The 13533-nt window shown below is 55.8% G+C and overlaps 1 protein-coding gene across 30 annotated transcripts in view; it reads right to left on the reverse strand.

Moving 5' to 3' along the window:
* Positions 1–319: 319 nt before the first annotated feature.
* ABLIM2 (actin binding LIM protein family member 2) overlaps positions 320–13533 on the reverse strand; it is a 167682-nt gene continuing 154468 nt past the window's right edge. For 29 of the 30 annotated variants that reach the window (XR_003511619.1, XM_027545146.1, XM_027545125.1 and 26 more), the window contains one exon: positions 320–2085. Coding sequence is in view for 28 of the 30 variants with exons in the window: in XM_027545146.1 (XP_027400947.1) it covers positions 1972–2085 (114 nt within the window). In the remaining 2 variants the exon portion in view is untranslated. The remainder of the gene's footprint in view (positions 2086–13533) is intronic. The other variant, XR_003511618.1, reaches the window with a different exon arrangement.

Raw genomic sequence — 13533 nt, forward strand, 5'->3', positions numbered from 1 at the left:
GGGACCTTCTCCAAAGGGTCAGTCTTATCATGGTCTTTGTACTGGTCTGTCTCCCCAGCCTGACGGCAGCAGGTATCAGCCTCTCTCCCGTCAGCACTTTGGCCTAGGTGAGGGGCTCAGGGCCCCAGCCCGAGGGGCTGTCTCTGCCAGGGCTGTCCTAGGGCCATCCCACGGCCGACACGGGGTCTGTCCCACCCCCGGCTCTGTGCCGGCTTCCAGGACGACCACTTTTCGCGGATGCCCTCCCCAGGCGCTGGCGGCAGACGGGGGCCCGTGGCTGGAAATGACAGGCGTTTATAAGAAGCAGCTTTTCACTTTCACAAGCTGTAATACATCATCCTTTATTTTTTCCAGGCTCCCCTGGTCTGACAAGACGTTCACTAGTGAGAAAATAGGGGTTTCCAGCGGCTCGGGCTCAGCTCGCGACGTGGAGGGAAGCATTTACTAGGTGCTGAGGAACCCCCTCCCTGGCCGAGCCGCGCTGGTGAGAAGCCGGGTGCACAGCAGGACTACAGGGGGCTGAGTCACGCGGACTGAACAGACGGGGAAGTCCAGGACGCACAGGAAGACGCGGCGGCACGAAGGTTGTGCCCACACTCTGGGGACACCTGCGCCATGTTTCATAGGCCCCTCGATGCGTTGTACCAGCGTTCTGGTACCACATCCCACCTGCACGGCCGGCAGGTCCCCCTGCCGACCTTGCCGGTCTAGACAGCATCTCCCATCCCGTCTTCCCGGAGGGTCTGGGTGTCGTTGGTCTCAGGACCGGACACCAGCCTTCCCTCGCTGGGGGTGTTTTATAGGGGGCGGAGCGGGCAAAGCGGGACTCCAGGGCCACGTGACGAAGAGGACGCTCTGCAAGCTGCGCAAGCGTTATCCGGGGCCGTGGGAACCCTTGATTCGGGGGCTGTGGCCATCAGGGAGGATATTTTCTGCAAGGCTTGGAAAACGACAGCGAGAAACGCAGGGCGGCCATACTTTAGGCGTCCTTACAAACCGCGGGGGGGGGGGGGGGTGTGGGCGGGGGGGGGGTCTGCCTGGCGGGGTACCTGTGTGACAGGCCAAGAAACAAAAGAAAAAAGCACGAAGGAAGCAGACGAGGAGCACACACAAAACCACAAAGCACACGGATGCGAAGGTGGAGAATAAGGCTGGGCGCGCTCCCTTTCAGCGGGACCATAAAATTAAACTCTTTATATATGTCGTCTTTGTGTTTAAGTAGGCTCTACTCTTTAACAAAATAAAAACTTCTGTGTTAACTTTAAAGATATCACTTAGGCATCTAAGGGATGACCTTGCAAGAGGAACACGGCGCACGGAGGGCCCCGGCAGAAGGTGCGCCTTCAGGTTGAAGGTCCTCACTAAACACAGATCCATCACGAAGGCTGCAAAAATCGACCCCCATGCTTCTGACAGCCCTGGGGAGGCCCAGGGCGGGGGGCGGGGGCCTGCATGCCAGGCCATGCCTCCCAGGCTGAGCAGGGAAGCGGGGCCACGGATACCAGGAGCCGGGTGCCCAGCCACCGGAACCCGTCAGCGCCCACCACTGATTACGCCTCCTCGGGCATCCACTCCCGCCCTCTGTGTGCCCCGGAGGCCCAGCGTGGGGAAGACACTGCAGGGAGGTGGGAGGGTGCGCTGCGTGCGTCTAAGTGGTCCTGCATCTCCGGGCAGTGACCTTGCCGCGTCCTCCTTCCTGATGGCAAGCGGCAGTGGGGAAGGACAGTGCAAAGCCAGGGGTCTGGGCCGCAGACTAGGCGCGGGCGTGGTGATGGCAGAAACCAGAAACGGGGGCTCCACCTGCTCCGGGACCTCCTCCCACCCCCAGTCCCCACCAACCGGCCCTCCCCAGGTGCCCACCACCCACCCGCCCGCCGTGGACAGAGAAGCCATAGCCGAGTGCAAGAGGAGGGGGTCTGGTGGTTCCCGCAAGTGCGCCCATGGTCAGGGTCCCCCCACCCCCTGGCAGCGTCAGAACAGCAGGGCTTTCTTCTTGAGGTCGTTCCTCTTCCAGAGGGCCAGGCGGTCAAACTCTTCCACACTCATCCCAAACACTTCCTGGAACTCCTCGGGTGACAGGTGTCTCTGCAAATGAAAAGGGAAACCCAGAGCGGGGCAGTGAGTGACCTGGCCAAGCGCCCCCGGAGGCGGGGCCTGCAGAGAGGATGGGGGGTCTCCCTGGGTGCACCTGGCTCCCCAGCTTCCCTCTGCATCCCCGGAGGCAGGAACTGCAGAGAGGATGGGGGCGGTCTCCCTGGGTGTGCCTGCCTCCCCAGCTTCCCTCTGCACCCCCAGAGGCAGGGCCTGCAGAGAGGATGAGGGGGTCTCCCTGGGTATGCCTGGCTCCCCAGCTTCCCTCTGCACCCCCAGAGGCAGGGCCTGCAGAGAGGATGGGGGGGGTCTCCCTGTGTATGCCTGGCTCCCCAGCTTCCCTCTGCATCCCCACCAGTCTGCTCTGCAGTGGACAGAAGCTGGCACAGAGGAGAGAGAGATGGTTAGGGGACCCACGGTGAGCAGCTGCCAAGCAGGGGCCAGAGCCCTGACTCCTGACACCTGCAGAAGCCTCTCCCACCACAGACCGAATGCAAATCAGGCCTGGAAACGGCAGGGGGTGTGCACACATGGTCACGTGTACCGTTTTATTTCCTTCTCATGGCTGCTGTGTGAGCAGGAAGTGTCCCCACTGCTCGCACGAGGACATGGAGGCAGACAGACCCAGGCCTCAGTTCAAATCCTCCCTCTCCCCACCCCACCTCTGCTGTGTGACCCCGAGCAAGTTTCCTGTCTCTCTGAGCCCCAGCTAGCCCGCCTAGAGTCTCAGCCTACTCACATGTAAATGGGGTCACCCTGGCACACCCCGGAGTTGTGGGGTGAACGAGTCAGCACAGGTCAGCTCCTAGGGCTGAGCCTGGCCCTGGGCAGGAACAGTGAGCCCTGGGCACAGTTATTACGATCTGAGATAGAGCCACCTCTGTCGCCACTTGACGCCACCTAAATTCTAGACTTTTCTTTGCAAGTGTCTGCTTCCTTTGCCCTTATGTCTGTCTTCCTCAGCCGGTGCTGAGTAACTTCTTGTCCTTCAAGACCCAGCTCAGGTGGGCACGGCACCCTCTCCTGGGGGGCTTCCCAGGAGGAGGGAGGCTGGCCCTCCGCCCTGCCTGGGAGGAGCTGGGGAGAAGATGGAAAGGGGGGCGGGAGCATGCAGCAGGGCCAGCTGCGGCCCCAGAGGGCCTGGTTCAAAACCCCCTCCCGCCCCCATGTAAGAAGTGTGGCTTCCGCGAGGCTGCATGGAAACCAGCCTGGCCGTTCCTCCTCATGCTTAGCAGAATCACCTCAAGACCCAGCAGATCCCCAAAGACCAAAACTGGGGACTCGCACAGGTACCTTCACACCCGTGTTCACAGCAGATTATCACACCCGGTCCAAAGCGGAAGCAACCCAAGTGCCCGCTGAAGGACAAAGGGGCACACAAGATGAGGTTGATTCAGACTCTGGAACATGACTGGTGAGCACTCAGTCGCGCCTGACGCTTTGCTACTCCACGGACTGGAGCCTGCCAGACTCCTCTGTCCACGGGGATTCTCCAGGCGAGAACACTGGAGTGGGTAGTCATGCCCTCCTCCAGGGGATCTTCCCGACCCAGGGATCAGAAACCTGCTGCAGGAGGGTTCTTGGCAGGCGGGCTCTTCACCACCAGTGCCATGGGGAACATGATTCATCCAGAAAAAGTCGTGACGCTCTGACCTTTGCTACAACACGGATGGGCGAGGAAACAGGCTAAGTGAGTCCATTTGTAGGAAACATCCAGAGTGGGGAACATCCTCAGGGACCACAACCAGCTCAGTCACTGCCAGGAGCTGGAAGAGGAGGGGGCTGGGGAAGAGCTGGTCGGTGGGCATGCGGTTTCCTCCTGGACCCAAGCACCGCGTTCTGGAATTCCGCAGAGGCAGTGGAGGCCACACAACATTGAGAATGCGCTAAAGGCAGTCAACCGTATATTTTAAAATGGCTGCAATTGTGATTTTTATCATTAAAAAATCTAGTTCCTGCCAGAAAAAAGAGTGCTTTCTTGAATTTAAAAAACACGTCCTCCTAAAGGTTACTGTGATGATCGAGAGAGAAAATGGTGTGAAGACATGTGGGGAACGATGGAAAGCAGAAACAGCCATCACCGCCAGGCATATCTCTCACAGAAATCACAGCCCTGTGTGACTTGCCCTGGGTTTTGGAGCCCAGTCATGGGCATGATACGGGGGAGGGGACTCAAGGGACACCTTTATGCTGAGTCACAGGAAGTGTGAGTCTCTCAGTTGTGTCCAACTCTTTGGGGCCCCCATGGACTGTAGCCTGCCAGGCTCCTCTGTCCCTGGGATTCTCCAGGCAAGGATACTGGAGTGGGTTGCCATTTCTTCCTCCAGGGAATCCTGCTGACCCAGGGACGGAACCCACGTCTCCCTCACTGCAGGTGGAGTCTTTACCTCTGAGCCACCAGGGAAGCTCTAAAGTCCCTCCTGACTGAACCTAGGCCTAGAGGCCTCAGAACTGGCACCCACAAGCAAACCCTCACAGACACACCGCCACACACGGGGACACACACATCCCATCCAGCTAGCCTCGGCCGGGGAGGGGCCGTCCACCGCCTGCTGCCATCTCAGACCCGCAGACAGGAACAGGGTCAGAAAAACACTCATACCCATGGTGCTGAGCCAGGGTCTCCTGACCAGCTGGGGAACCCACAGCTCAGCCCACGGGGACTCAGAACCATCATCCAGAGAGCAGCACCAGCTTCTGGGGGCCACGTCACGACCCTCCCTGTGACTGTGGGGCCAGCAAGATGCCAGAGAGGACGGATCGGGGAAAGCCGTGTCTCCTCCCACTGGGCTTGTGTCGTGTGGGTGCCTGACGCAGAGTCCTAAGACCCCGAGGGTGAGGCCCGGGCTGGTTAACAGGAGTGCAGGGGGGTCAGAGAAAGATCAGAGGCCTGAGCGGGATGCTGGTCCTCAGGGCACGGCCCTGGGGAGGTGGGGGTGAGGGGCAAAGGGCTCCGAGGTGGCGGTGGACAGGGATCCTGGGAAGAAGTTTGGAGTGGGCTCACGGGGTGGCGTCCAGCCCCCCTGCAGCCTCTGGTCTCCTGTTTTAGGGCCCTTGGGTGGGTCCGGGGTTGGGTCTCCCAAGTGATGACACGTGGGAGGGAGGAGACGGGAGGGAGCTACAGGGGTCGCTGTGTTCTAAGCTGAGAAGGGGAGAAGGGCGCAATGAGGGTGGCCCCGTGCTCCCCACCTGGGGGCCTCCTGCTGGTACAGGGGGCAGTGGCAGGGCCCGTGGGCACTGCAGGGCCCAAGCAGCTTGTCCCTCACTCCAGGCTACAGCTGTGGGGTCTGTAGTACAACCTCTTATCACCCCCGGCTGGTCCCACTGCCTCCAAGGGGAGAAGGGCTTGAGGCACCCTGCTCCTGGCAGCTGGCCACTGGCACTGAAGGTAATCCCACTCACGGCAGAGTCAGGACCCCTGTCCCGGACTCCCCCTCAACTGCCTGCTAGCCAAAGCTAGTTGAACCTGCCTACCAGTGCAGGAGATAGGAGAGATACGGGTTCGATCCCTGGGTTGGGAAGATCCCCTAGAGGAGGGCATGGCAACCCACTCCAGTAGTCTTGCCTGGTGAATCCCATGGGCAGAGGAGCCTGGCAGACAATAGTCCCTAGGGTGGCAGAGGGGGACATGACTGAAGTGACTCAGCACACATGCGCTGCCTGCCACAGAGCACAGCTGGCCCCAGAGGCTTTCTGACCCCAGCCCAACTCCCCCAGTCACTGGTTCCTGAAGGCTCCCTGGAGAAGGCTGGCCTCCCCCGCACTCCAGGTACCCACCAAGGCCAGGCTTGGCCAAGCTCCTGCCTGAGCCGGCAGGAAGCAAGCCTGAGGCACAGTGCCTGGGTGGAGGGACATTCTGGGACGGCCCTCACTTCTGGGGGTGCACTGTTTCCCCCAGGAGCATCCCTGGGAAGGAGGCATGGAAGGGGTCCCACATGCTCAGCTGGGGGTTGGCCTGTTGGTCACTGTCCAGGACGGGACTGTGCAAAGGCCTTGGGCCCAAGAGCCAGACTCACAGGAACCCTGTCCCGGCTCCAGGCCTGCCCAGCTGTGCAGAGCGGCACGACCTCAGCTGTGACATCTGTAAAATGAGAATTATCTGTGCCTTCACCCCGTTCTTCCTCTGCCTGGAATGCCGGGCCCTCCAGTCCACCTGGGGAACTCCCCCCCACCCCAAATCCCCAGACCTGGGTCTGAGTCTCAGCTCCTCCAGAAAGCCTCTCCTGACTGCACCGTCACCGCAGGCTCCCGGGTCCTCAAGCCTCCTCCTTCCCCGTGGTGTGGATACTCACACCACAGCCAGTTTCAAGCTTCCAGGAGATGCTACTGAATGAGTTGGAAAGAGGCGCCCAGGGGAACTTGCTGTAGAATACGCCTTCCATGCAGATGCGATGGAGGCAACCCACCCCAAGGACACAGATGGTAGTGAAAACTGGCAGAGGAATTAGGGAGAGGGGAAGTTGTCTCTGTTACCTGTGGTTTAAATATAATTTATGAATCTCAAGTACACTTGATGTGCTTTTCGGTAATGGCTCAGTTTAACAACCAGTGTGGAAAATGCTTGAAAATTTAACAATAGGAGTTGCTTCACAGCCACCAATCAAAGCGAACTGTACTCTGGTTCCCTCTGTAAGGAACACCTCAGGGTGGGAAAGGGGACCTGTGTGCCTAGGACCCTGCACAGGCTGCTCCTGGGTAGTGGGGTGACCGGAGAGCTGGGAGGGCTGGAGACAGCTCTCTCCTCACTCACTTGTGGGGCATCAGGTGCCGGGACACAGAAATAAACCAGACCGGGCGCCTCTACCCCACAGCAGTCTCACACCTGCCAGGGAAGAGGGTCAGAGAGCAGTGAAGCCCATCTGAGGGCCGCAGATCTGGAGGCCTGATGCCCCGTGAAACGTCAGGGAGGCTCCCACTAGCATCTCATGGCCACAGGTAGTTTTCTGAGGGCGAGGACCTGACTTCACCTTGAGAAATGGAGTACTCCTGCCGTATCAGTGAACAAGGCTGTCACAGTCCATCAGCGATTCTGGCCCTCTGAAGGTGTGTTTCTGAGCCCTAAGGGCACTCAGGAAGGAAAACAATACCTGCCATCCAACAGCCATCAGGCTGCAGTCACTCCCTGCGGTGAGCACAGAGGAGCTCGGGATGTGAAAACAGGCAGGATTCTGGCTCAGAGAGCAGAGATGCCCGTGGAAAAATGCACGTGGAAGGAATGACTTCCGTGAACCCAGACTCTTTGCCTTCCCATACACAGAAAAGTGCTGAATTCCTTAGCTGAGATTTCTGCTGCGTGCTGAATCGCTTCAGTCGTGTCTGACTCTTTGTGACCCTGGGGACCATAGCCCCCCAGGCTCCTCCCTGTCCATGGGATTCTCCAGGCCAAGAATATTGCAGTGGGTTGCCGAGACCGCCTCCAGTGGATCTTCTTGACCCGGGGATCGAACCTGGGTCTCTTATGTCTCCTGCATTGGCAGCCGGGTTCTTTACCACTATCGCCACCTGGAAAGCCCCTGAGATACCTGGTTTTCTTTATCGCACAGAAACAGTTGTGATGTTCCGACTACTCATGTGTTATGCTGTGCTGTGCCAAGTCGCTTCAGTCATGCCCAACTCTGTGTGACCCTTGGGACTGCAGCCCATCAGGCCACTCTGTCCATGGGATTCTCCAGGCAAGAACACTGGAGTGGGTTGCCATTTCCTCCTCCAGGGGAATCTTCCCCACCCAGGGACGGAACCCACGTCTCCTACATCTCCCGCTTTGGAGGCAGGTTGAGTATCACTGGCGCCCCTCCTCCTCTGTTGCAAAACTTCCATATAACTTGACTCCTCCCCTCCTCTTTGGAGCCATTCTCTCAGGGCTACTTGCGATGCTGTCTCCCAGGCTTGAAGTCCTAAAAATCTTCACCGAACAAAACGTAATTCTCCACGATTAGGTTGTGACTATTTTTTTTAAGTCGGCAACCTTGTAACCAGCTCTGCTGGCAAGAGTTTCCCGGAGACAGAACTCAGTAAGGACTGAGATGGAATATTTCCTGCTGTATCAGTAAACAAGGGTGTCACAGTCATATCAGAGACTGCAGCCCTTGGTGTGAGCTGCTGAGCCCTGAGGGAATTCAGGAAGGAGAAGAATACCCGCTATCTAAGAGCCATCACACTGCAGCCACTCCTGACGGTGAGCCCCGAGGAAAGGAAGCTCCGGATGTGAAAACAGGACACTGGTCTCAGACAGGTGAGGTGTGTGTGAAAGGAATGATTTCAGCGAGTCCAGGCTCTTGCATCTTCCCTTACACAGAGAAGCACTAAATTCCTGAACTTGAGATACCTGGTTTTCCATAATTAACAATAATCTTTTGATGTCCAGATCACCAGCCCCTTGTCACAAACTTCTTTATAACCTGGATTCCCGCCCCACCTCAGCTCTCTCAAGGTCACTTGAGACGCTGTCTCCTGGGCTCAAAGTCCTGAAATTTCCCACTGAATTAAACAACTCTCGATTTTCAGGTTCTGACTGTCTTCTAAGTCAACAAGCTTGTAACCAGCTCCATCGGCCAGGGCTCCCTGGAGACAGGACTCAGTAATGACGAACCTCTGCTCACAGCAAGAGCTCATCGAGGGGCCAAGGCATGCATGGCTGTGCCAGATGCACACTTGTGCTCATACCCAGGGAGGTGGCGAGGTGGTGGTGCCCACAGGATGCAGACTGAGCCCCAGATGGGGACGTCTCCTGCGTCACACAGCCCCAGCAAGCAGCACTTGGAAACTCAGACCTTCAGGCCGGGGGTCCAGGGCTCCTTCTGAGAGGCTGCCCCCAGCTGCTCCTTGGGACCACATGCGGGTCAGACAGGCAGGTCCACGTAGCCAGGGGGCCATTGGTGGCAGCAACCCCCAACTCCTTCTGGATCACAGACCCTCTGAAACATTAATGAAGGGCCCATCTCGGTAGAATTATGCGCACTCACACACCCTTAGCATCCAGGCTTCAGGAGGCACCACGGACATCCTGTGGTCTACTTGGGTGAAGGAGGAGATAGACAGAACAGGCTCCATCTTGAAGCAGGACTGCACCTTGGGCTGGGCTGTGGACTTTAAGCTCTATGCCCAGTATCTATGGAAATGACATACCAATGGAAAACCAGGCCCCTGGAAGGAAGAGCCCCAGGGCTGGTACGTAGACTCTCCCTCATCTAAAAGAATACCCTAATTATCTGTGTAACCAAATACAATCATACATTCTATTATGCTTATTGGGGTATGATCACAGGCCTACTGATAATTGTCCACTGTTAACTACCTAGGCTTCAGATCAGATCAGATCAGATCAGATCAGTCGCTCAGTCGTGTCCGACTCTTTGCGACCCCATGAATCGCAGCACGCCAGGCTTCCCTGTCCGTCACCAACTCCCGGAGTTCACTCAGACTCACGTCCATCGAGTCAGTGATGCCATCCAGCCATCTCATCCTCTGTCGTCCCCTTCTCCTCCTACCCCCAATCCCTCCCAGCATCAGAGTCTTTTCCAATGAGTCAACTCTTCGCATGAGGTGGCCAAAGTACTAGAGTTTCAGCTTTAGCATCATTCCTTTCAGAGAAATCCCAGGGCTGATCTCCTTCAGAATGGACTGGTTGGATCTCCTTGCAGTCCAAGGGACTCTCAAGAGTCTGCTCCAACACCACAGTTCAAAAGCATTAATTCTTTGGCGCTCAGCTTTCTTCACAGTCCAACTCTCATATCCATACATGACCACAGGAAAAACCATAGCCTTGACTAGACAAACCTTTGTTGGCAAAGTAATGTCTCTGCTTTTGAGTATGCTATCTAGGTTGGTCATAACTTTCCTTCCAAGGAGTAAGCGTCTTTTAATTTTATGGCTGCAGTCACCATCTGTAGTGATTTTGGAGCCCAGAAAAATAAAGTCTGACACTGTTTCCACTGTTTCCCCATCTATTTCCCATGAAGTGGTGGGACCAGATGCCATGATCTTCGTTTTCTGAATGTTGAGCTTTAAGCCAACTTTTTCACTCTCCTCTTTCACTTTCATCAAGAGGCTTTTGAGTTCCTCTTCATTTTCTGCCATAAGGGTGGTGTCATCTGCATATCTGAAGTTATTGATATTTCTCCCAGCAATCTTGATTCCAGTTTGTGTTTCTTCCAGTCCAGCGTTTCTCATGATGTACTCTGCATATAAGTTAAATAAACAGGGTGACAATATACAGCCTTGACAAACTCCTTTTCCTATTTGGAACCAGTCTGTTGTTCCATGTCCAGTTCTAACTGTTGTTTCCTGGCCTGCATACAAATTTCTTAAGAGGCAGATCAGGTGGTCTGGTATTCCCATCTCTTTCAGAATTTTCCACAGTTTATTGTGATCCACACAGTCAAAGGCTTTGGCATAGTCAATAAAGCAGAAATTGATGTTTTTCTGGAACTCTCTTGCTTTTTCTATGATCCAGTGGATGTTGGCAATTTGATCTCTGGTTCCTCTGCCTTTTCTAAAACCAGCTTGAACATCAGGAAGTTCACAGTTCACATATTGCTGAAGCCTGGCTTGGAGAATTTTGAGCATTACTTTACTAGCGTGTGAGATGAGTGCAATTGTGCAGTAGTTTGAGCATTCTTTGGCATTGCCTTTCTTTGGGATTGGAATGAAAACTGACCTTTTCCAGTCCTGTGGCCACTGCTGAGTTTTCCAAATTTGCTGGCATATTGAGTGCAGCACTTTCACAGCATCATCTTTCAGGATTTGGAATAGCTCAACTGGAATTCCATCACCTCCACTAGCTTTGTTCGTAGTGATGCTTTCTAAGGCCCACTTGACTTCACATTCCAGGATGTCTGGCTCTAGGTCAGTGATCACACCATCGTGATTATCTCGGTCGTGAAGATCTTTTTTGTACAGTTCTTCTGTGTATTCTTGCCATCTCTTCTTAATATCTTCTGCTTCTGTTAGGTCCATACCATTTCTGTCCTTTATCGAGCTCATCTTTGCATGAAATGTTCCTTTGGTATCTCTGATTTTCTTGAAGAGATCCCTAGTCTTTCCCATTCTGTTGTTTTCCTCTATTTCTTTGCATTGATTGCTGAAGGAGGCTTTCTTATCTCTTCTTGCTATTCTTTGGAACTCTGCATTCAGATGTTTATATCTTTCCTTTTCTCCTTTGCTTTTCACTTCTCTTCTTTTCACAACTAGGCATATGAATCACAGGTTAACTTTGTATCTTTCTTTTCCTTTGTTCAGACTACTTTCAGGGAATTTGAGGAGGCGGGTTTGGGCATGTACACTTAGGGTATATAAGGTTTTCACAAAAAATAGTTGGGGTCCTTGGCTAAGAGAGACTCTTCCTTGGGCCGCCGGTATAATAAGCTGCACTCCACCATCTGCACTGTCCTTCCGAGTGCGTTTGTTTCCTGGAAGGCGTGGCTACACGATGGGGACGCCATCATCCCCTGCGACGATGGGGGAGCACTGCCAGGCTCGGGAAGGGACTTCACGACACTTGCTGCCATCCTCACCCGTCCTGAGAGCCTGCTCTCACCTCACAGCTTCTGGAAGCACAGGCTCAGAGAGGTCCCGAGCCTCGCCCTGGGGCATGCAGCCCGGGGCCCAGGCCAGGAGGCTCGAGAGCCAGGCCCTTTCCTCAGTCCCGACCACCTGCCTCCAGCGGCTCCTGGAAGCGTCCCAGGCTTCGTGGTGAAGGTCCTCGGCTTGAGCTTGCCCTGCTTGCCGGGACTGGCCTGCCTTGATTCCCCTGCAGGCCTCGCCTAGTCCCACCACCTCACCAACCTCAGATGCCCACTGCAGCCCACCAGCCACCACCAGACCCCTGCTCCAGTGGGTGCTGAGCAGGTGGCCTCAGGCCCAGACCCCCTCAGCCTGTGACTCTAGGAGCTGTGTTCCTTCAGAGGCCTGGGCCCCACAGTGCCTCCCCACACTGTCACAGGGCACAAGGAGGCCGTGTCTGCAGAGGGGGCTCCTGCTGAGCGGGGTCCATGCTTCCTGCTCCTTGACCTCATCACCACAACATTACCACCATGACGACATCACCACGATGTTGTCATCACCGTGATGTCATCATGATGACACCATCACCATGACATCATTGCCATGACATCATCATTACCACGATGACACCATCACCATGACACCATAATCACCACGATGACACCACCACGACATCATCACCACCACCATGATGTCATCATCACCATGATGACACCATCACCGTGACATCATCATAATCACCATGACATCATCATCACCATGATGGTACCATCACCGTGATGATGTCATTGTTGTCATAAGGACAATGGCCCCTGCTGTCTGTGGAGTGATCCTCTGTGCCAGACAAGGACCAGGAGCTCTCCATCGCCAGCTTGTGACCTTGCCATAGCTTACTGGGTAGGACGGGGATGGAGGCTCGGAGATGTGGACTGATGTGGCTGCCAGGTGGCCCCAAGGCCCTGCATCACCATGTCCTCTCCCACCTCTCCCACCATGGCTCTGCCCCGTGGCGGCATCTATAAGTTCTGAAACATGCCAGGCTCTCTGCCACCCAGATCCTGCAACGTTCTTCCCCCACTTCACAGAGCAGCTCCTCCTCCTTCTGCAGGTCCCAGCTCAAATGTCCCCTCCTCCCGGGGGCCCTCCTGGGTTGCACTATCCAAGCAAGCAGGCCCGGGGTCACGTGCGTCCCTCAGTACTGAGCATGGCTGACCTCATCTGTCTCAGCACCTCTTGGGCAGCATGGGCCTGATTTCTGTCCTCATCCAGGGATGATCTGTGCTTTGCATCACTGAGTCCAAATCTGTGCTCTCACCTCCTCGGTCACGCTGCCTCCCAGCTCCCCCTCCTCCAGCAGGGCCTGCCCTTCTCTCCGCAGGCCTCCCTCTTCCCTCCCCACCCTCCACCACTAAAGTCCTACCACCTGTCCTGGCCCTCCAGCATGGCTCATGTTTGTTCTCCGTGTCTCATCAGGAGGCCCTAGGGTCCCAGAGGCTATGGCAGACGCGTCTCCCAGACACATCTGCGTGGCTGGGAACACAGTCACCATCAGTCTGTCGGGTTCTTCTGAGACCCATCAGACCGGTCAGATGAGTCTAAACAAAGGATGTATTCTTTAACCTCAGGACCTTGGGTTTAGGTGCATTCCTACAACACAGGCTTTTCCTGCTTGAGCAAACTCAGGTGTGTGTTTAGCTCCAGGGTCTGGCACGCGGGGAGCTGCTCAGCCCTGCCTATGCCAAGTGCTCAGAAAGGAGCACCCTGGGGACCGCAGTCTCCAGGCCTTGAGAGAACACACCCTCCTTCCCCACCTATTCAACGGCCAGCCTTGATCTCTGCAGGAGTCAGCCAGGCCCGGCCCTGGTGCCCAGGTGTTTGGCCAAACAGTCCAGGGGTGGTGAAGCTATTCTGACCACATGTTCATGCCTACAATCAGCCTTT

Source organism: Bos indicus x Bos taurus, chromosome 6, assembly GCF_003369695.1.
Source record: "Bos indicus x Bos taurus breed Angus x Brahman F1 hybrid chromosome 6, Bos_hybrid_MaternalHap_v2.0, whole genome shotgun sequence".
NCBI classification, from domain to species: Eukaryota; Metazoa; Chordata; class Mammalia; order Artiodactyla; family Bovidae; genus Bos; species Bos indicus x Bos taurus.